This window comes from Staurois parvus, unplaced genomic scaffold (assembly GCF_062004578.1).
Source record: "Staurois parvus isolate SC_StPar_1 unplaced genomic scaffold, SC_StPar_1.0 ptg000192l, whole genome shotgun sequence".
In the NCBI taxonomy this organism is placed as follows: domain Eukaryota; kingdom Metazoa; phylum Chordata; class Amphibia; order Anura; family Ranidae; genus Staurois; species Staurois parvus.
The window spans coordinates 7,622,384-7,644,511 of NW_028317988.1; the positions used below are offsets into that span (position 1 = coordinate 7,622,384).

General features: G+C 39.7%; 1 protein-coding gene across 6 annotated transcripts in view; it reads left to right on the top strand.

Moving 5' to 3' along the window:
• EML4 (EMAP like 4) overlaps positions 1 to 21,907 on the top strand; it is a 317,947-nt gene extending 296,040 nt beyond the window's left edge. For all 6 annotated transcript variants that reach the window (XM_089677831.1, XM_089677834.1, XM_089677836.1 and 3 more), the window contains 4 exons: positions 12,170 to 12,257; positions 14,476 to 14,574; positions 15,964 to 16,094; positions 17,277 to 21,907. In XM_089677831.1, the coding sequence (XP_089533957.1) occupies positions 12,170 to 12,257; positions 14,476 to 14,574; positions 15,964 to 16,094; positions 17,277 to 17,744 (786 nt within the window). In that variant the 3' untranslated portion in view covers positions 17,745 to 21,907. The remainder of the gene's footprint in view (positions 1 to 12,169; positions 12,258 to 14,475; positions 14,575 to 15,963; positions 16,095 to 17,276) is intronic.
• Positions 21,908 to 22,128: the final 221 nt, after the last annotated feature.

The window sequence follows — 22,128 nt, forward strand, 5'->3', positions numbered from 1 at the left end:
TTAAGCTGAGCATGTATGCTGATGATGTTATGCTTTTTATTACTAACCCGTTGACTTCTTTACCTAACTTGTGTGCTGTATTGAACGATTTTGCCAAAGTGTCAGGTCTCACCGTTAATTTTACCAAATCTGTGGTCATGCCTGTTAATGTTCCTGACTCCCTAAGTGCATCTCTCCGTAGTTCTTTCCCATTTCGCTGGGTCAAGGACAGGATATCCTATCTGGGGATTAACCTCACTCCCAGATACTCGGATATATTTGCGGCTAATTATCCACCATGTGTATCGCGTCTCTCTACTCTACTGAAGATCTGGCACGGTTATCATATCTCCTTTCTGGGTAGAGTCACGGCGGTTAAAATGAATATTTTGCCCAAATTGCTTTATCTTTTTAGAGCACTTCCAGTTCCGGTCTCAAAAACGTTTTTGGATCATTTTCAGCGGACTATTAATAATTTTATTTGGGGAAATAAGCATCCACGTTTTGCCTCATCCATTTTGTATCGCTCACAACGGTCGGGAGGTCTCGGTCTTCCTAACTTTTGGCTATATTATCTCTCGGCTCGTTTTGCGCAATTGTCACAATGGGCTACTATTAACTCTCAAATCCGTGGATCAAGTTTGAGTCTCAGTCGATACGTCCTTTTTATTTACCGGGAATTTTATGGTCTAACATCTCCCCCCGATCGACTGTTTTTCATAACTCCATAGTGACTCACTCACTGACGCTTTGGTCCAAACACAAATCTAAATTGGGTTTAGTCTCTCCTATTCCCCCAGGTGTGTCATTTTTTGGGGATCCTACTTTTGTTGTAGCCTTTTCTTCCCCTCATATGTTTCGTTGGTGGTATGATCGATCTTTTATCAGATTATCTGATTTCCAAAGAGGAGATCTTATATTACCTTTGATATGCTGCGCGTGTTATTTGATGTTCCTCTTCGTGAGTACCTTCGTTATAGACAGATTAGGCACTTTTTTAAGGCGCACTTTGGCCTTACCCCATCCTCTCCGATTTCCTTTTTTGAACGTATCAGCCGTGACTCTCCCAGGGGTAGGGGTCTTATCTCAAATCTTTATCACCAATTTTTGATCTGTCTTTTTCATGCTCCCCCTTTGTACAGACGAAAATGGGAGGAGGATTGTGGCGTCACTTTTTCGGATGAGGATTGGGATTCCATGGTGGATAATATATGCAAGAGCTCTAGATCTCTTTCGGTTCGTGAGACGGCCCTTAAAGTTCTAACCAGATGGTATTATACCCCGTCAAGACTACATGTACTGTTTCCACAAACGTCCCCTCTGTGTTTTCGGGGCTGTGACTGCACGGGTACTTTGGTTCATATATTTTGGGATTGCCCGACCATATCTTTGATCTGGCGTAGGATTTCTGAGGTCGCTGCCTTATTGTCGGGTGCCCCGCTACGATTGTCCATGCAGACCTGTTTATTGGGGGCCCATATCCCAGGGGTCTCTGATGCCAATCTGAGATTGATACACACATTATGTATTGCCACTTTATGGTCTATTGCCCTACATTGGAGGTCCAATGTTGTACCCTTGGACTCCGTTTTACACAGAATTGACACTGTAATGCTTATGGAACGCATTCATTACACCCTACTGGATAAGATGCACTTATACGATAAAAAATGGGAGTCATGGAGAGATTGCAGACACTTATTACATGCTTAATAACATCCCCAGTAAAAGTTGGCTGGCATGTACTATTGACAGGTGTATCACCTAACCTACTTTGTCGTTTACGTACTTCATGCACTTGTAACTTCCTCTTTTTTTCTTATCTTCTTTGTTATGTTAATATACTTTTATGTATTGTACTTTTCAAAAGTGCCTTGTTTTTGCTGACAATATCACTTTTAAAGTGTGCTGTTGTTTTACTGTCTACTCATGTACAATAAAATCGTTTGTAAACAAAAAAGAAAACCAACAGATATCCATTCAGGTAATAAATAGCCATGAAGATTGCCTTGGTACTTGTACACAGCCGATTTTGTCCATGTTAAAATCTTTTCTGGTTACTAAATGCAGTAGATAACAAATCGTGCCTACTGTCAGGGATCACTTTTGATGTTATTGACTTATACTCCCTGATGGGCTCATTTTAAGTCAATCTGGCAGCCTTTTCTGAAGGAAACAAAGAACTCAGCCAGCATAACTGGTATGTGACTTCCTGGGTGACAGCCGAATTGACAGATATTGCAGGGTGTCTTCTGTGCCCTCTTGAACATGCTTCATTGTATGTTTGTTCCCCTTTTCCATGGAGCTACCTGGTCAGAGCTTCATGTACCTCAGGAATTCATAGGGGCCATAGAAGAATGTTGTACGTACCAGTGCAGCAGTACATTTTGTCTGTGTTCCCTACCCTATCTCACTCACCCTTCGTTCTGTTGTCTCCTGCATTGGCGTCCCTCCTGGGAAGGATACCAACACCAGTGGATGCTGCTCTTAATGTAGTCCTGTTGTCAGAACAGCCCACATAAAATAGTTGTTCTAAAACAGCGTCTCAATTGGAGACCAGTTGTATGCTTGTGCCATTTTACATGTGCTAACCTAACAGTTTTTTTGCATGCAGTTAAAGAGAACCTTCTCCAACATCATGCATATAGTTTAAAGGAGATGCATGGGGGTTATTGGAAAAAAAAAAAAAAAAAAATCAGCCTACTCTTAAAGAGTTGGCTTTCAGAAAAGTAGAAAAAAATTTGGCCTGTTTATACAGTTATACTATGACAAAGTTAATAAGGCTCATACCCCCTTGGCAAGAAAACTGAAAGCTAAAGTTCAGCTTCCCCCTCACCCCATTGACAAAGATGTTCACCTGCTTTCTCACCCATCAAATGTGGTTAGGACTTTTAAGGAATTTTATTCTTCTTTATTTAATTACCCTGTTATTCCTCATCCCCCCACCCATGATCCCCTGGATCGTATGCAGCAATATATTATGCAAAGCAATATTCCTAAGCTTTCATCCTGAGACCTTCAGTCAGTTAATGCCCCTTTTACAAGGCAAGAAATTGAATTGACCGTTTAAATCATTACCTACTAATAAGGCTTCAGGCCCAGATGGCCTACCTCATGGATATTATAAAACTTTTCTCCCAATATTTCCCCATATGCTGTCCCTTCAGTGTTTTTTTACATAATGCCCATATACCCCTGGATATGCAGCGGTCCTTTTTTACCCTGGTTCCAAAACCTGGTACGGACCTTGCCCTGTGCATTAATTATAGGCCCATAACTTTGTTAAACTGTGATTTGAAAATTTTTATTGAACTTCTTTCGATACTCTTAAATTCTATCCATTCCTTCACTGATCCACAAAAATCAGGTGGGTTTTGTACCTTTTTGCCAGCCAGGTGACAATATCAGACGAGTAATCGATTTAATTGATGTAGCAAATAGGGAAGGGACGGAGTCTCTTGTACTGAGATTATACACTGAATAATACAAGATGTTTAAACGCCTTTTCTTTTTGATAAAACTTCAAAATATGTATTTTAAGGGTCCATTTCTGAGCGCAATCAAACATCTATACTGCAACCCTACCACAGATCAAAACACCCTATGCCATTTCGTTCCCATTTGATATTTCAAATGGTACAAGACAAGGTTGTCCATAGTCACCGCTGTGATATGCGCTTTGTGTGGAACCGTTAGCCGCCCACATCCGTAAGGATCCAAATATCCATGGTATTTTTGTTAGAAGTAGGGTTTTTAAAATTTAGCTTTTTGCAGAAGACATTATTTCGACCCTTACACAAACCAGGATCACGTTACCGAATTAGCATTTAGTATAATACACAAAATAGCAAGAGCACTGTCTCAATGTATGTTATGACATGGAAAACATGCTTATATAATGAACACATAACAATAAATAGTGAAATAAAGTCCCAAATGTGAAATCAAGTGAACAAAAATCCCTTTCACATCCAGAAGGTAATAAGTCCCTGTGTGCCCTCTCGCTCACCAACTTTAATGGACTCTTATGGTGAAATAAGAGTCTTTCACGCTTTTGGTGGGGCATTGGAAGTCATGCTGGAGCTTGTACTCCTGATTAAATGTTGCTTGTCATTCCCAGTGATTCAGATGTAGAGCCGATAGATATATACATGTAAATAATGGAGAGAGGAATCCAAAATAGTGTAGTTCCATTTCTTAGTAAAAGCAGACACACTGATATTGCACTCACATGTTTCCAGATACAATAGGCATGAATCTCCAAGTGTACAATAGTAGGTCGCTAGTATTCCACAAAGCTCCTAAGCTTAGTATCACCACGTCCCTGCCTGATGCATTTCGCCCCCTCCCACTGGGCATCCTCAGAGGCATAGATCCGTGGTGATAGGTGAATACATTTATATGATAAATCTCCACCTCCTACACCCAGTCCATGAGTAGTTCGACCGAATGTATAGCGTCAACCATCTTGGTACCCCCAACAAGAAACCGAAAGTGTCCGAGGACCGCAAGTCAGTCCTCCGTCATTTTGGTACTCTCTCTGATATATAATACAGTAGACTACTGCATTTTGCAGACTGGGGAATTTGAAAAATAAACCTCTAAGTCCCGCAAATAACAGTGTATAACATACTAAGATGTATTGCCCATACACATAATGCAAGGACATCCGCTAAGCGCTATAACATAATAATGAAAATAATGGTGGAGCCCCCTGCTGTTAAAAAGAGGTCATACCATCGCATTCTAAGCTCAATATGCACCAAATACCTGAAACCGTGTGTGTAATAAATAACTAAACATAACATATAAAAACTGAATGTGGATCATAATATAAGATATAAAATATATTAAGATAAATTAAACTAAAAATTAGTAATAAAGCAATTGACATCCATCTCGATATTGAGGCCCCTGGGAACTAAAGTGTTCAAATGGTAAATCCACTGGGATTCATTTCTCGAGATGGTTTGCCTCATGTTGGTCCCACGCCAATGTTTCTCAACCCTATCTATGCCACAAAATTTAAGTGGCGTAGGATCCTTATTGTGGTGTGTTCTAAAATGATTGGAAGAGCTATAATGGAGAAAGCCCTCTTTGATATTGCTAACATGTTCTCTGAGTCTGACCCTGAGTTCCCTAGTGGTCCTACCCACATATTGGAGTCCACAGCTGCATTCAAGGAGATACGTAACATGTGTTGTGGTGCATGTAATAAACTTTTTTAATTTCATATCTCCTACCTGAGATATTGGATTGAAAATGGGTGATCTTTCTATGGCCCTGCTTGCAGGTTCTACATATAACACATTTGTAGAAACCCGTTTGGTCCAGAAAGGTGATCCTTTTAGTAGGTGGATCAGGGACACTTTTAACGATGCTATCTCTCAATGTGGGTAAGCGTTTATAAAGGACCTGTGGGCATTTAGAGAGAACCTTGGCTAATGTTTGGTCCTTCCTCAAAATAGGCCAATGCTTATTTAATGCCCTTTCAGTTTGTTTATACTGTCTGTATACATGGTACAGAAGGTCATGCAATAATCTTTTGTTTTTTGGAAGTTTTTAATAGTTCTCCTCTATCCATCTTTTTGACCCCTTCCTTAATTTTTTTCAAGCTTAGATTTTTTTGTACCCTTTCTGTCTAAATCTATCCAACAAAATGTCTACCTGCATCTCAAAGTCTGCTTCTAGATCACAATTTCTCTTGATTCTAATCATCTGACCTTTGGGAATAGCTCCCAACCAACCGGGGTGATGTCCACTGTTTGTGGGGATATAGCCGTTTCGGTCCGTGGCTTTAAAGAAAGTACGGGTATAAAGTTTATCTCCCTTACTCACAATTTCAAAATTCAAATAATTAACCGATGTGTTGCTATGTGTAGCCATAAATGAAATACCATATCTGTTCTTATTTATCTCTTTCAAAAATTCCAATAATGTTTTTTCCGTTCCTTCTCACAACACGAAAATATCATCAATGTATCTTTTGTACATTAACAATTCCTTCCTATTATGGGAGAAGATGGAATCTGTTTCCCATTTACTCATAAAAATGATTGCTACAGTGTGTACATATTTAGCACCCATGGCTACTCCTTTTGTCTGTGCATAAAGATGTCCATCATGCCAATAATAGTTGCCCTTCATGGCCAAATACAAAAGTTCCAACATGAAGGCTATTTGTGTTTCATTGAAGTGTCTCTAGAGCCCACTCTATAGCAGTCAAAGCATCCTTTTGTTTGATGTTAGTGTACAATGAGTTGACATCTATGCTAGCTAGTATACAGTTGTCATTAATTTGTTCTTTAACCGTTTGATTAAACCTTTACTATCTTTGAGGTATGATGGGTAGCTATGGGCTGCAAAAAATGGTCCAAATACTCCCCTACCCTAGAGAAGAGTGACCCTACACCATTAATTATAGGTCTCCCTGGTGGATCCTTAATACTTTTATGGATTTTGGGCACTTGGTATATGATAGACGTTTTTGGTGCTTCAGGAACAACCTATTTTGGCTTCTTTGTTGTTCAAAATACCCTCCTTCTGTTCCTATTTGTCTAATTTCTTTAATTTAACCTTTAGTTTGTTTCTACGGTCTCCTACCAATCTTTTATAGGTCTCTTTATCCTGAACCAATTGGTTTAGTTCCCTCATATAATCGTTCTTGTTAAGGACCACTATACGCGCCCCCTCTGATTGGCTGGTCTGATGATGATATTTTTCCTATTTTCCAGTTCATTTATGCCTTAATTGATTTTCTTAGTCCCCCTAATAGGGTTAACTTCTGTTTGATCTATTTCTTGTTCCAGCATCAACTGAACTACATCCAAACACTGATTACTGGTAGATTTAGGGTTAAAAGTGAATCGATTCCTCAACCCACTGTGTATAGTAAGTTTCTTCTGGGCTCACCTTTTCCAGTAGAAAAAAAAACTTTTTGAGATTGTTTTCCTATAAACTTCTGCAAATCCATGTATACATTAAATTTATCTGTTTCTGGGTGGGGCATATTTAAGGCCGAAGTTTAATACTTCCATTTCCTCTGGTGTAAATGTGGCATCACTTAGTTAGATCTTTTTTTTTCCCTCTTACCTCCTCTACATCCTCTATATTTCTTGTATGGTTTTGGGCATGGTTGTATTCTATCCGCTTCCAATAAAGTGGAGGTCCCCTGTGGTGTACAAAGTATCCTCCCCTTCCTGTCGGGCCCTTGCTGTCCCTCCATGGTGGGCCTCCATAGCCCCTCTCTTGAAAACCCTCCCTACGTCCTCCTGAATAGGAGTCGCCTACATGAGGTGTATGGTTCAGGGGGGCGGGCCAGACTGTCTATAAGGGGGTGTATATGATGGTCTGTGTGGAGAGCCAAAAGCAGAGTTTTGCCTCAATGGATCATATCTATTTTGGACATGAACATTATATCTCACAGAATGATTAGTCTTAGGTGTACATTGGGCATTCCCTTGGGCCTTATCTCGTACTCCATAGTTGGGATTTCCTTTTATGGTATGACCTTTTGTAGGGGTTTTTTGCTTAGAATGATTGGCATAAGAAGTCATCTCCCTATCCATAGACACATCCCTGGAACTTACCTCTTCCACAGTACCCTCTTCTTGCCACTTGTAAACAATACCTTGTTGTAATATTTTATGTCTCTCAAGTATTTCCTAGATTTATTCTTCTGTGTGTCCTTATCTGTTTTGGAAACATTCCTGTATGTGTGCCATCTTCTCCTTGTATTCCTTAGGGTTGGCTGCTGTTTCTAATTTATTTTTTAATTATGGATCTTCCCCTCAATCATTTTAAGTTTATTCCTTCTCTTAGCAATAATTACAACCATAAGCCTTTTCTTACTGGTGTTAAAAAACTGAAACCATTGTTCCTCAATTTCTTTCATTTCCAATCCATCATTAGAAACCTTGTCCTACCTGAGTCTCCTTGATGTAATGTTATCCTTAATTTATTTTTCCAAAGTGACAATATCCCACCAAGTCCTAATTTGTTTATCTGATTTGTGTTTCAATAACTTAACATTTCCTTCTAAATCAAAATTAGAATGTGAGAATATTAACAATTCTACTGGTAAAAAAAATTATAAACATCCATAGCTGCAGAGAATAGTCTACCCTAGGTAGTCCAAGAATGATAGATAATGATCACCTGCGCTGAGGGCACACCAATCAATAGTGTACACTCAATATTAAACAATCTCTGGGCTGCTGCTCCTGTAAAGGTGCAACCTTAACAACATAATAAACAATATAGCCGGAGCGCTGCCTCAATGTATGCTATATGACATGAAAAACATGTTTAAATAATGAACACATAACAATAAATAGTGAAATAGTCTCAAATGTGAAATCAAGTGAACAAAAATCCCTTTCACATCCAGAAGCACCGGAACGTGGCCGTGCTGTGCTTTATTGGGTTAAAAAACAATCCTACTAAATCAGAAGCCCTTCCACTCAATATTCCTGCACCTGAGGTCCATCATTTCTCGACTTGTTTCCCTTATACGTGAAATCCACCACAATAAAATACTGTGGGTTTATATCGCCCCATCAAATGCAACTCTATTTAGAGAAAACTTTCAACCGGTATTTAAACAAATTTGCATGACTTTTTTACAATGGGAAAACTATCGCATCTCTCTATTTGGTCGCTGTCTATCAATCAAAATTAATATTCTCCCCAACCTTTGGTAGTGTCTCAAAACAGTACAAATCTTGATTGCAGCCTGATATCTTAAAAAGGTTACCAACAGATCTGTTGAATTATGTTTGGAACTACACAAGACATAGAATTCTCGAACAATTCTCTTCGCGGAATGATGGTGGCCTTGCGTTTCCGAATTTAAGATACTACCATGCTACTCAATTGTGTGCTGTGGCCTCATGGTCTACCCTACACACTTATAATCACGGACGGAAATTTAAAAACTTTGGCTAGCATCTATACATCCCAATAATCTTCTCTGGAATGCGAATGCAGAGGTAGACTTCTCTAAACTCTCTCATATGATGTCACTCCTTCGTAACCTGGGGAAGACAATGAAATGAAAACACAATCTTATGTCTCCAGCATCTTTAATTACTGATTTTCTCTTTAATCCCTGAGTGCCAGATAGTCTAACCTTTCAGATGTCTTCTCCCTGGATGAGCAGGAAACTTTTTTTCATTAAGGCCCCCTGGTTGATCCCAGGACTCACAAACTTTTACCTTTTGAATTGCTGAAAGACCGATTTAATCTACCAAACCTGGTATTTTAGAGGTACTTGCAGATCCACCACTATGCTCAAACCATTGCCCCTTCCCTACAATTTTCCAAACTGACTTCTTTTGAGTGAGTAATTCTTGCAGGTCCTTCCCAGAAAGTGCTTATTTCAAATATTTATAAAATTTTGAGTGCTTATCCTATATAGACCAATGGGAAGCATTCGTATATGCTTAAGTGGGAAAGGATCCTGGGTGAGGAACTATCCCCAGAAGCATGACAGGTTGTCTGGTCTCAGGCATCCAAGAGCTCCATTTGTACTCTTTTTATAAAGAAACTCCTATAAAATACTTTGCTTTTGGTATATGACTCCTGACCTCCTCCATGCTATCTTTCCCACTAGCAGTGATCACTGTTGGAGATGCCAAAGGGACCAAGGTTCTCTTTTTCCATATCTCGTGGTAATACTCTCATGTGGAACCATTTTGGAAATCAGTACATCAACTATTACAGCACTTATTGTTCCTTTTGGGGTTGAACTCATCGACTCCAAGTCCAATAAAAAATTGATGCGAGGTGACTCATCACAGTCTATGGGAAAAAAAGAGAACCCCCATCATATACTGCTTTATACAGTGGAATCAAAGATGCAGAACGTATGGAAGAGCTCACTGCTAGATTATGTGATACTCTAGAGATTCAAAATAAAATATGGGAATTATGGCATTTCAAGGAGGATCAGGCATGACCACGCCTTTTTTTTTTTTTTTTTTTTTTTTTTTTTTTTTTTACTTTTGGTTAATCTGGCTTCTGATACATAGGTTGGTGATGAAGGTGATGCAAAAGGGGGCACGCTGCCCCCCCTTTTTTATTTTGTCTATCAGTCACCTGCTCTCCAATCTGCCCCTCCAGTACTCACTGGAGTGCTGGGCTGGAGAGGGGGTGTTAAAAGGCAGAGCCAGCTGTCAATCAGGCAGCGGGGTTGGATCCCAACAATATGGTCGGGATCCATCCAGAACCTGAAGTGGCTCTGTGACGCCAGTTGACAACGGGCTTTATTCTGATTCTGGGTCACAGAAAAGCAAAAGTAAGTGCACTCTTGTGACCCACAAAAGAAGTCTGACTAAAAAAAACTTTGTCCATAGTTTAGTTCATAGCCAAGGCACGTGCACTTTAGGTATCTTTTTTTCTTTTTCTTGTTCCTTTACAGAAGAGTATTGAAAGAGAGGGCCCTTCTATGCCCAGACCACAGGCATCCCCTTTTATTAAGCTGATGTACTTTTTTGTTTTTTTTAAATAACAATGTTGTAAATTTATACATTTATGCCTGTGTGTAGCTGCATGAGCAGTAGGTCTTCTGTGGGCTTAGTGCACAATTCCTCCTCTACCATGTGTCTTCTCAGACACACTCAGTAAGATTTCATTACTATTGCATGTATTAAAATATAAGTTCACCTTTCATAACGTGTGTCATGTTACACCCATATTCAGGGTGTAAGATGTTATGAATGCATCGCTTTGACAGCTAATGGGATCTTTTCTCCCTCTGCTAGCTGTCAAATTAAAAAAAAAAACAGCCATGCAGGGCTCCTCCCGCCCAGCTTCATTACTCATTCACAGTCCTCTGTGAATGAGAAACTACAATTCCTAGCAGCCTTAGTGGCTGTCAGCTTGTAGTTCTCAATGAACTAACACTGCACTATGAAGCGCCGTGGTAGTGCATTGATTTTCCTGTCAGTATATCTGCTTGCTCATACATCCCATGCAGGCAGAAATATATACTGACAAATCTGCAGGAGACCTGCATGGCATCGCTGGTGCCATGGCCTGCAACCAAAAATAACATATGCACTTTTTTTACCTGCAAAGAAATTGGCATTTTTACTATTTTTGGTAAAAAGGTGAACTTTACCTTTAAACCCTCTAACTACTTATCAACAATCTGTACCTTCTTGAGGTATGTCTCAGTGCCTACTTTTCCTTTTGTTTTCTAAAAGTTGAAAACTTTGCAGAATTTTTTTTCCCTAAAAATACACTCTCATGCCTGTTTGTCAAAATGTTTAAATGTGTCCCTGACAGCTTAAAATGATTCTTAAGTCAAACGTTTTTTTACCTTAATGCGTTCTGTGCATTAAATTGGTTGTAAACCCTTACATATACTCAGTGAAGTGACTGGCTCCAGGTGATATGCAGCGATGAAACAAATCATCCTGAATAAGTTGTACCTATTTATCTACGGCCATCTTTCCCCTACATCCATTCAAAGTGCAGAATTGCCACAGCATCTGTCAGCTCTGAAAAGCAGGGGGCGGAGAGCTGCAGTTAACATCAGTGAGGAGAGCTGGTTGAAAGGAAGGGACACACCCAGGGGCGGCACTGCCAGAGGACCCAGGGTCAGTAGGGGGCCCCATGAGATGCCCTAGTACCTTTTTATAGGCTATTTTGGGTGTGGTTTGAGTGTGGGTGAGGATACAGGGGCCCCATGATCCCCATGAGTTGTCAGTCTGCCTCTGGACACACCCCCTCCACACAGCACACAGGAACAGAGGTGGGGCTGTCAATTACAGGCTGTGCCCTCTCCTGTCACCATTTTTCTCTTGGTGTCAGGAAAGCACATCAGAAGTGAATAATACTGATAGCAGAGGAATGAGGCAGCGAACTGTCAATCAAATCCTGTGCGGTGGGTGTGGCCAAGCTGTGCTGTGTGTGTTTTTGGACCCACAGTTGGCTCAGGAGCACGCCCGCACAGGTGCCTCCATAGCACACAGCTTGGTGAGAGGGTACCCGCAGGAGAGGAAAAGCAGAGAACACCGGTGAGGAACTCCAGAAGAATGAGGTAAAGGGCCACTTTGTGTAATGCCATTGCACAGAGCAGGTAAGTATAGCATATTTTCTATTTGAATTAAATGCCTTTGCATGCACTTTGTTGTACACTTGTATTAAAGATACTAATACAATGTCTTTTCTTTCCCACTTTCAGGGACATTCCAGTTATATTACACACCTTGACTGGTCCCCAGACAACAAATACATAATGTCAAACTCAGGAGACTATGAAATATTATACTGTAAGTACCAAAATAAAGAACTTTTACTTTACTAAAAAAAGATCAATTTATGTGCAAGTACTTTTTTGTTTTTTTTTATAAGTGATGTTCTTGTGTCGCTCTTAGTTTAGTCTGCTGTAGTTTAAAATATTTACATGGAAGAACCCAACCATTATTATTATTATTAGCATGTAGAATTTCCTAAACTGGCCATAGATGAGGTTTTTGCTTCCCTAATAAATACATTTTTGTATATGTATGTATATGTATATATATATATATATATATATATATATATATATATATATATAATCCAAGTCCATGGTTGCAGCACTCAAAATGTGTTTCGTATAAATACATGCTTTTGGGCTTTTCCTCAGGGCTGGTTTACACCGGGATTGCACAGGACCATGTGGGTTTGAACCCGCAATTGTGCCAAAAAACACAGTGGACCGCACAAAAAGTAGTGCTTTTAACTACTACTACTACTACTACTACATTTAAAAATGCACTGCACCAAACCATAGTACTGCAGTAGCATGTGATTTGTTGACCGCAAACTCACTGCATTTAAGATCTGTATTTGGAGAGCTGATAACAATACACTGGTACCTTAATCCAGATTGCAAGGCCAGTGTGTTCAAACGCAGTGCGGGAAGTGTACAGAACGTGCCTATCCTGCACCGCCTTCTGGTGTGAACCGACTCTCAGGTAGGAAACGTAGAAACTTGATATCAGTAATTACATAGTTATACAAAAGACATGAATCTTAGGAAACTTTGTCAGGATAGCTTAACCCAATGGAGAAAAATGTATACTTTCTCGAAACCTATAATTTTGCACAGCCAAATACAAGTTATCCCAAAAAAAACTAAAAAGTATAATTAAATAAAAAAGGAGTATATTTAAACCAAATGATATCAATAAAGCATCCCTCATATATCCTATTTAGAGAACCAAGTGGTAACTTAAAATCAGAATTTAAACCACAAGGTTGTAAAGTGTTCAGATGCTCAATCCAAAAAAAAAAATCTTTTTTTTCTTTCTTTAGGGCTAGTTCACATTAGATGCAGTCTAGTGTGCTTTTTTTCTGCATCAAAAATACATGCACAGTGTTTTCCATGTATTCCCATGGCCCCAGTTCACACTAGTCCAGTCAGTTCCGGTGCAGAAAAAAAGTAGAACATGCTGCATTTTTTTTCTGCATAGAACTGTTCTGGAACATAACAAACTACACCAGAATGGAGTGTGGTGGGAACTGTAAGAAAAAATGTATCAGGAATGCATCTGGAGTGTGTTTTTGTGGTGTGAACTGGCCCTTAGTGTCCGTTCTCTGTTTCCCCCTCATATTTTTTAGATACATCCATATTCAATTACTGTAACTTTTAATTGCTCAGGCGAATGTGCATGTTCCAGAAAATGATGGGCAATAGGTAATTGCACAAGCTTATCCCTAATAGACTGTTTGTTTCTATCTAGCAAAGCGATCTTTTACTTTCTCTAGTCTCCCCAACATAATCACATCCACACAGGCATTTAAGCAAGTATATTGCAATATTGGTCTGACAGAGATTACAGTATAACAACATTTAATCTTTATTTTCTAATCCTGATTGGGGCAGCTAAAATAAATTCCAATTAAGGCACAGAAAAGAAACTCATGTTTCAGGATCCAAAATATGTATCCTTGCTTTTGACCCATATAGGTTATTTATTCCTGACTATAGTAAATAAAGCAAATACATACAAAACAATATCCCTTTAAAGAAAAAAGTTAGTAGTTGAGGCATTCCTTGGCAGGCCTGTGATGTAACATATTTCTCAGGATGTTATTTTTTTCTTTTTGGAAAAGCTCATTGCAGACATTTTATCGGTGAGGATATATTATCTGTCCTCATAGGGCCATTTTTCTGCCCCCCTCCCACTATTAATCATCAGGTGTAGCCTCTCCGAACCCCAGCCACTCAGTTGTTCCTACTTCCAGCTGCTTGACTTTCTTGGGGTGCTTTCTAAAACGCATCACATTTTACTACAAGGGTAGGGTAACAAACACAAATTGGAAATCATTGGGTTTCTGTAAGAGGACCTTGCTGTGTGAAAAAAGCCAGGCATCAACACTGAATCCTGCTAGCTTGGAGTTGGGTGGAATAACAAGGACAGCATTCTCCAGTGTTCTTTCTTTGCATCTTTGTAACTGTACTTTTTCCCGTGTGTTAACTGTGTGTTTTGTTGTGGCCAGGGGACATTCCAAGTGGTTGTAAATTAATTCGGAATCGTTCAGACTGCAAAGACATTGACTGGGCAACATACACTTGTGTGCTAGGATTTCAGGTCTTTGGTTAGTATGAATTATTTTCATGTTCCTTTTTATCCCTGTGATCTATTGTGCAATTGCTGAAGGTTGGCTGATGATCCAGAATACCTTAGGGTTCACTATAGAAAGTGTCTGTGGGACCCAGAGCAAATAGTAATTTTCTGACCTGCAGAAAATGTTATTACATTTCAAATTGGATCAAGAAATCAGCTGTATTTCATACAGACATATTGATTAGACAAAAACCACAGGAGTCTAGTAATCTGAAAAGAAATACACACATTTTTGTGGTGTTACTGATATTTAACCGTATCAGGAACAGCAGCAATTAGCAATTTAGGGGTTGAGATAAATTAATTTTAATTTGTTTTCTTTAAATATTGGAATAATTATGTCATAAGAAGTGTCCTTGATGAGGACCTAAACTGCACAAGCTGCACCAAATAAAATGCAAGCAGAGGACAAAGGGCCAACTATGGTCTCCCCTACAGCTGCTCTTTCCCCATTACTGACTTACCAAACCTTCTTCTGCACTGTGTCCCTATGTGGAGGTGGCCATCATGATAGAAGCAGGGCTGTGTTTCCTTATGTCAGAGATGTCCTTCTGATGAGGAATAATCAAGCGGCAGCAGAAGAGTGTAGAAAAAGCAGATGAATAAAACAGAAGCAGGGAGATCCCGGCACTGCAGGTCCTCAGGTGCAGCTTCATCTCCAACAAAGAGAACAGTAAGGCTGGGTACACACTAGAGCTTTATTTTATTTTTGTGTGTGTTCAACCCAGCGGGTTGATTGGAAAAAAAAAAGAGAGATTGCCATACTAACACAAGTGAATTTAGAGTACAATAGCACAGTGAGGGAGATTGTCACACTGACAGGGGGACAGCCCCCCCCCCACCAGAACACATTGATCAGTTCTGGCAGCCAATGGCTGTCTGCGCTGATTAGATGTGGGTCGAGTGCTGGTTTTCCAGGAAATATAATAGGATATGAGCCGCATAACAAGTGTGGAAAGCAGTGTTCTAAAACACAATGATGTGAATCTCTGGCTTTAAAAAAATTATGTCGGTAGAGAAACTTAGGTGCTGCCATTTCTCACTTCTCCCCTGGATATGCCAGGTGCATGGCAGTCATGCTGACCCTTTAACTTGCATACATTGACTTACCAACCTTGGGCATGTATACAGATAAGGACCTCCTTTTTTTATAACTTTCTTAATACTTGTTCTGGGTTAGCGACTTTGGAAGTATTGGATCCAGAAAAGTTAGTATAACCAACATTTTCCTTAGACGGTCAGCAGTTGTAGCCTCATATTTCTTGCAAGACAGGTTTACTTTAATGTAACCCATAATTTGCTTTGACTTTGCAAGCCTTTGTGATTGATACAAGTTAAAACTCCTCTTCTCACCTTCCAGGAGTGTGGCCAGAAGGATCAGATGGAACAGATATCAATGCATTAGTGCGATCTCACAACCGAAAGGTTATTGCCTTGGCCGATGACTTTTGTAAGGTCCATCTGTTTCAGTATCCATGCTCTAAACCAAAGGTAAGGACATCACAGTGCTAGCCATTTTCATAATTCGTTACTTTTACTTTATAATAATGATTACTACAAGATGGAATTATATTTTTAATTTTAGCAACAGCTGTGTATGATTGAATAGATTGATAGTTAGACCCTCAAACTACACATTTTGTTTTTAAATCTAAAGGAGATTTTACCATTGGTTTAATGTGTTTGGCCAGCCCAGAGCTGTGTTGTAGTGAGCTGTGATAACATGCAGACATACTGTATTTTATTGCAGCGTACAGGACAGGGTCGCATGTCACTGTATAGCAGCATAGTGCACAACGCTGCTGTACAGTGACATGAATAAAGTGTCACTTTGTACACTTCATACAAAGTTGAGTGACAAAAATGGAATTGTGTGATGTGCTAGAACAAGTATCGTACTACCCCCTACTGCTGGCTCACTGCAGCCAGAATGGACAGCTGCAGCATATTAAACGCTGTGGTTTAGTGTGCAGTACCTTCAGGGAAGTGTGAACGGGCCATAAAGCACATGAGCTTTAGACATTCCTGTTATCACTTGTAAAGGTACTGCAAAAGTTCACCTCCAGATGAATCGTTTAATATTCTTACATATTGACACATGCACATGTCACAGGAAAGGAAATCACTTGACTTCCTCATCAACACAGTCAGCATTGTTGGGGGAATCCCTCCTGCAGAGCTATTGTGATCTCACAGCGGGGGAGGGGGTGGGAGGGAGTTGTCCTGGCCAAGAGAACACAGTGGTAATTGCTAGCGGCTATAGCCACTGGCAATAATTGCATGCAAAATCCGACAGGCTGGTTGTACCCAAGTTAATTGATCGATCAACTTTGGTACAATCAGTCTTGCCCATACATGGTTCGAATTTCAGCCAGTCCCTGCTGAACCTGCCGAGATTCAAGCTGTCTATGGCCGGCTTACTTGGCTGCCATGCTGTCCCTTTGACACGACAATATTTTAAAGCAACCTGTGCTTTGCCCGTGAGCCACTTGTTTGCTTCAATGGCAGCCCCAGCTGCAGCACAAGCTTACCTGGCAGCAGATGGCAAGTCATTATTGTGCAGATTTTTTACCAAATACATCTAAAACAATTATGGCATTCAATGGTGCATTCTAAACTGTACAGCTTTTCCTATCTTTTAATTCAGTTACTATTCCGTTTACTGTTTTCCAGGCTCCCAGTCACAAGTACAGTGCCCACAGCAGCCATGTAACTAATGTCAGCTTTACACACAACGATGGCCACCTAATCTCAACCGGAGGGAAGGACATGAGCATCATGCAGTGGAGACTGATAGAAAAAGTGTCACTCTCTCAAAATGACAATATAGTGGAAATAAGTTCTGCCAGTGTGCCAGCTGTAAGTGAAAAAGTAGTTCAAGAAAGCTCCCCCACCTCTGAGACACCTCCAGCAAATGAGGACAGCACTCCTGTGGAGTCTCCAGCAACTCCGGCAGAAGATGCCGTGGAAGCAGAAGTTGTACCAGATGGCACCGAGGAACAAAACGAGGTGCAAAGTGAAGGAAGCAGCCAAGAACCTTTGGAGACAAATGGCCAAGAGCCTTCTAGTGAAACAAATGAGGAGACAGCGGAGTCTCCTACCATAACAGAATCCCAGGGTGAAGATTCACCAGTGTCTTAACACCTAATTCTATAGGTTCTTTTTTTCATTTCTATACCTGGTGTGTGAGCTTTCATCATGGGAAGAGGGTTTAAATAGCAGGAGAGTATATTTGGATGGATGTTCATAGCACACATGTGCGATTTAGGTTGGTTTCGTCCAAGAAGCCTTCGTCACGGGCTACAGAAAAAAAAAAAAGCCAAAGCTGGAAGTTGGACAAAACATAAAAAAAACAAAAAAAAGTGTAGATGGTAGATTTCAGGAAATGATGTCACTAAGTGGTGTGTTGTATATATTTTGTAGGGTCAAACTGGGTCAATATAAGATTTAAAGAAGTGAAGAATAATAGAAAAAAAAAAAAAATTGTTCTGCAAAGGTATTTCCTAGGTGCATATGGTAGAGGCCAAATCCATCACCGGTGATTGTTTTCGGATCTTGCAAACTGTGCTCAGTCACGCTGGTCAATGCCTATGCAATTTTCTTACAAAAACTCTAAAGACCGTTTGCCATAAGAAGTCTGTCCTAGGTGCTGCTACCTGTCTTAAGGACTGTTTTTGTTTAATAACTAAAATAGCAGCTTATCTAATTTGATTTGGCTTTGTCCTGACCAAGCTTTCTTTAATGGGATCCTAGAGCTGGCCATACATGGAGGATCGATGCTCTGGCTGAACATCTCACTATGTACAAGGTACTAATGGTTAAACAAGATAACTTCTGTGTCGAGCTTGAAGGAAATCCACCAGGCTGAAAAGTTTCAGCTGATTTCCCACCGTGGTTGCATCTCCCAAACGGCAATAGGATTTCCTTATGTATGGCCAGTTTCATTCCACTACCAGAGATCTGTAGATTCACTCAGATGTGAATGGGCAATAACTGCATTGGGGAAACCAGAATTGTGATTACAGTAGAAATTATTAGACTGTCAGTTCAAAATTGGAGCTTCAATTGCATACACACTGGCGGACTTAATCCTCTCTTGGAAGCTCTGGAGTTCCTGGCTCTGCCCATCAACCACCTACAACCTTATGCGCCTTATTGCATATTATAAAATCAGTGTAGTATTGTAGAAAAGTTGTTAAATACTGTCATAACTGTGCAAGTTGGGTGGAACTATGAACCCCACAGAGCAGAAATAGTCACCCCAACATTCTTGAGAAGCCAGTGGGTGAGATATTAGATCTGTATGGACTGACCCCTTTAAGCAAAAGAAACCACTGCTGAAAAAATATGGTGCTTGGCGTTTCTAAACATTTTTTTTCTAAATTTATAATTGTTGTGTTGATATAAAAAAAAAATCAGGCTTAGGTTTATTACAGCAGGTAACGTTTTTCTTCTTAAAGTTTTTCAACAAAATCAATGCATTTCATACATGATCGGTCTCCTTAGGAAAAGAGAAAATCCTTTATACTTGTGAATATTTTAGTAACAATATTTTATGTAACTTTGTTCTAATATTTTAGGTAAGTTTAGTTTTTTGTTTTGTTTTTGTTTTTGTTTTTTTCTTTCTTTCTTTTTTTTGTTTGTTAAATGCACAAGTCTTAAGTGTGCAAGCGTTTACGTCATTGCGCCATTCCAAAGTGCATCCAAAAATTGTCATTCCCTTTCAGTACCTTCTCAGGAGTATCGCTACAGATCAGCTGATCAGGTTTTGCAACGCCATAAAGACTCATGACCGCCCAAAGGATATAATGTACACAGATGTATCTACAGTCAAGTTATATGACATGTGCATGTGTCAATAGGTATATATGTAAATCTTTATTAATGTGTGTGTACAGGAGGTAGATACACATACATGTAAAGATTTACACGGATATATTCACTTGTTTACAGTGGTTCTAAAATTGCCTCCGAATGTTGAGGGAATAATATATATATTTTTTCCAAACAAGATGTGTATTTAACATGTGCTACATACTATATCTTTAACCGTGCAGAATGGGGTTGGTATATGGATTCCTTAAGGAAATAAAATTATTTTTATATGGAGATGTAGATATGGGCATGTCTGAGATTTATTTGCGCTGTGTTCCACTTACCAGGCTCAAAACAGAAGTCAATGGAATCTGTTAACGGGATGGATAAAGCTCAGCAATATACTTGGTACCATCTGCACCAATCTGCGCTGAACATACAGTACATATGGGATTTATTATATGAAAACGCATAGATTTAAACAGATTGGGAAATCACCTGCTGAAGTTACATTTACCAGTATACCCTTGCATCACTGTAATCCATTATCTCATCTCAGATTGGCAGTTAATATGAAAACACAATGTGGAAGCCTATCATGACCATCATGTCACAAGGCGGAAGGGTAGGGGAGATGGACACAGCTTTGATATCCACAGATAATAATTTTAGTAAATGTTTGGAGTGTGGTGTTTAAGCTATGTCCATTTTGAAAACCTTTTACGTTGGTGGTGCTAGGAGGGTAGGCTATAAAGGGTTAAATGTGACAAGCATTCCTGTTTTGAGATTATGTGGAGTGTCTGAGCAACTGAAGAAGGTGCAGCTGCACAAAGAAAGCTGGTTCGGAGAGAGAACAAAAAAAATCAGGTGACAAGTGAAACTTCCTCATTCTTCTCATTGGAACTTCGCTGCTCTCCCAAACTGTCCGAGAATCTCATATCAAAGCACTGTGATGGTGACATGCTAAGCATACTCACAGTAGATGATCCATACTGTGCCAGGAACATGTGACCATTGTGATCATACTGTGCCCTGGCCTGCTTGACGCATCTGTTTGAGGCAGAGTAGATGACACAAGTATACCCAGGCGCAGCATGGGAATGCAGGCCACAAGGGAAGTGAGGACAATCACACTTGGGCACATTACAAGGGACTAGTGAGAGTGGGCACATTACAAGGGACTAGTGAGAGTGGGCACATTACAAGGGACTAGTGAGAGTGGGCACATTACAAGGGACTAGTGAGAGTGGGCACATTACAAGAGACTAGTGAGAGTGGGCACATTACAAGAGACTAGTGAGAGTAGGCGATCAGACCATAAACCTGTGACCTTGATAAGAATTGTAAATATTGGAACGTCCAAAGCAAGTAGTAAATGATCTTTCAAACAAGCCCTCACTAACCTTTGTAGCTGCAGGCAATGTGAAGAAATGTATCTTCTGTTTCACAACAGATCTACAGCCATTGATATCCCTTTCTCTCTATTTCCTTTGGCTGAAGGGACTTGGAAGCCTGCCAGCATTATAATGTACCTAATAGCGAATGCTGTATGTTCCAGAACTGACTGCAACCCATCATCAGTCTCTGCTGTAATTTTCAAGGATTAATTGTTCCACTGTGCCTGGAGCTACAGGGATCAGTGGAGACTTATTTCAAAGTTTGTTTCTTAAGAAATAAATGCTCACTTTAAACATGATGAAGATTGAATTTAGACTTCACACTTCTTCAAAAATAAACAGAAGTCAGAATTAGAGCAGTTAATTTTAAACAAATTTCCGAAAAAAAAATGTTTTGGGTGCCCTCAAGGAATGGGACTTTATCCCAGTTTGGCATTCAGAGATGGAGTCCAGCCATAAAAATACCTCAGTGCCCTCAGAAATGCCTTAACATTTTATGGTAATATCCCAACACTGGGTTTCATCAGGAGGGGATACGGCAGTTGAACTCTGGAGACTACAGATTACAATTCATTTTAGACATGGCTGCTGTGTTAGTATTCTCGTTTTAACAGGATTTGGAGTTATCAGTGCATAGGAAAGATTGACTTCAGCTGAGCTACAAATGGAACAAAGAGCAAACCTAGCAGAAGCATTCATTGATGTGCCCTTATATGTGAGCTCTATCGGGGAGAGAAAAATAACATGGTATGTAGGTCTAAATACACTGTTGTTGGGAAAATTAGGAAAAAAAATAAGTTGCTATTACTCAACAAAATATTAAAGAAATTTATGAAATGCCTAATTAATATGCAGTAAGTTGTGTGTTGTTTATGTAATGGCAACTACTGTTTAAAGAAAAAAAAGAATTGTGATTTATGAATGGAAAAGTTTTAACTATGTAACTGTAGATGTCGGATTCAAAACTTGTGAATGAAATTTGAATATGCGTGTTTCATGTGAAGATGTTTGAGCCATTTCTATCTCATGCATTCCTGTCTCATGACAGTAATTTTTTGACATTTAAGAGCAAAATAAAAATCGTACCATAAATCTGTGTGATTGTGTGTTTTGTTTTTTTGCGGTTTTTTAAACCTTTACCTTTTTAGGAAAATAGCCTATGCACACAAGTAGCACCAGCAGGTTTTTGCACCTCCAGAAGACTGGCTAAAAAAAATCCTAGTTAGGTTTGGCATGGCCTGGGGCACTTCTGCTGTTAGATCAGTCTTTTGAAACCAGGGATCCTTAAACTGTGGTTGATTGACCCCCCACAT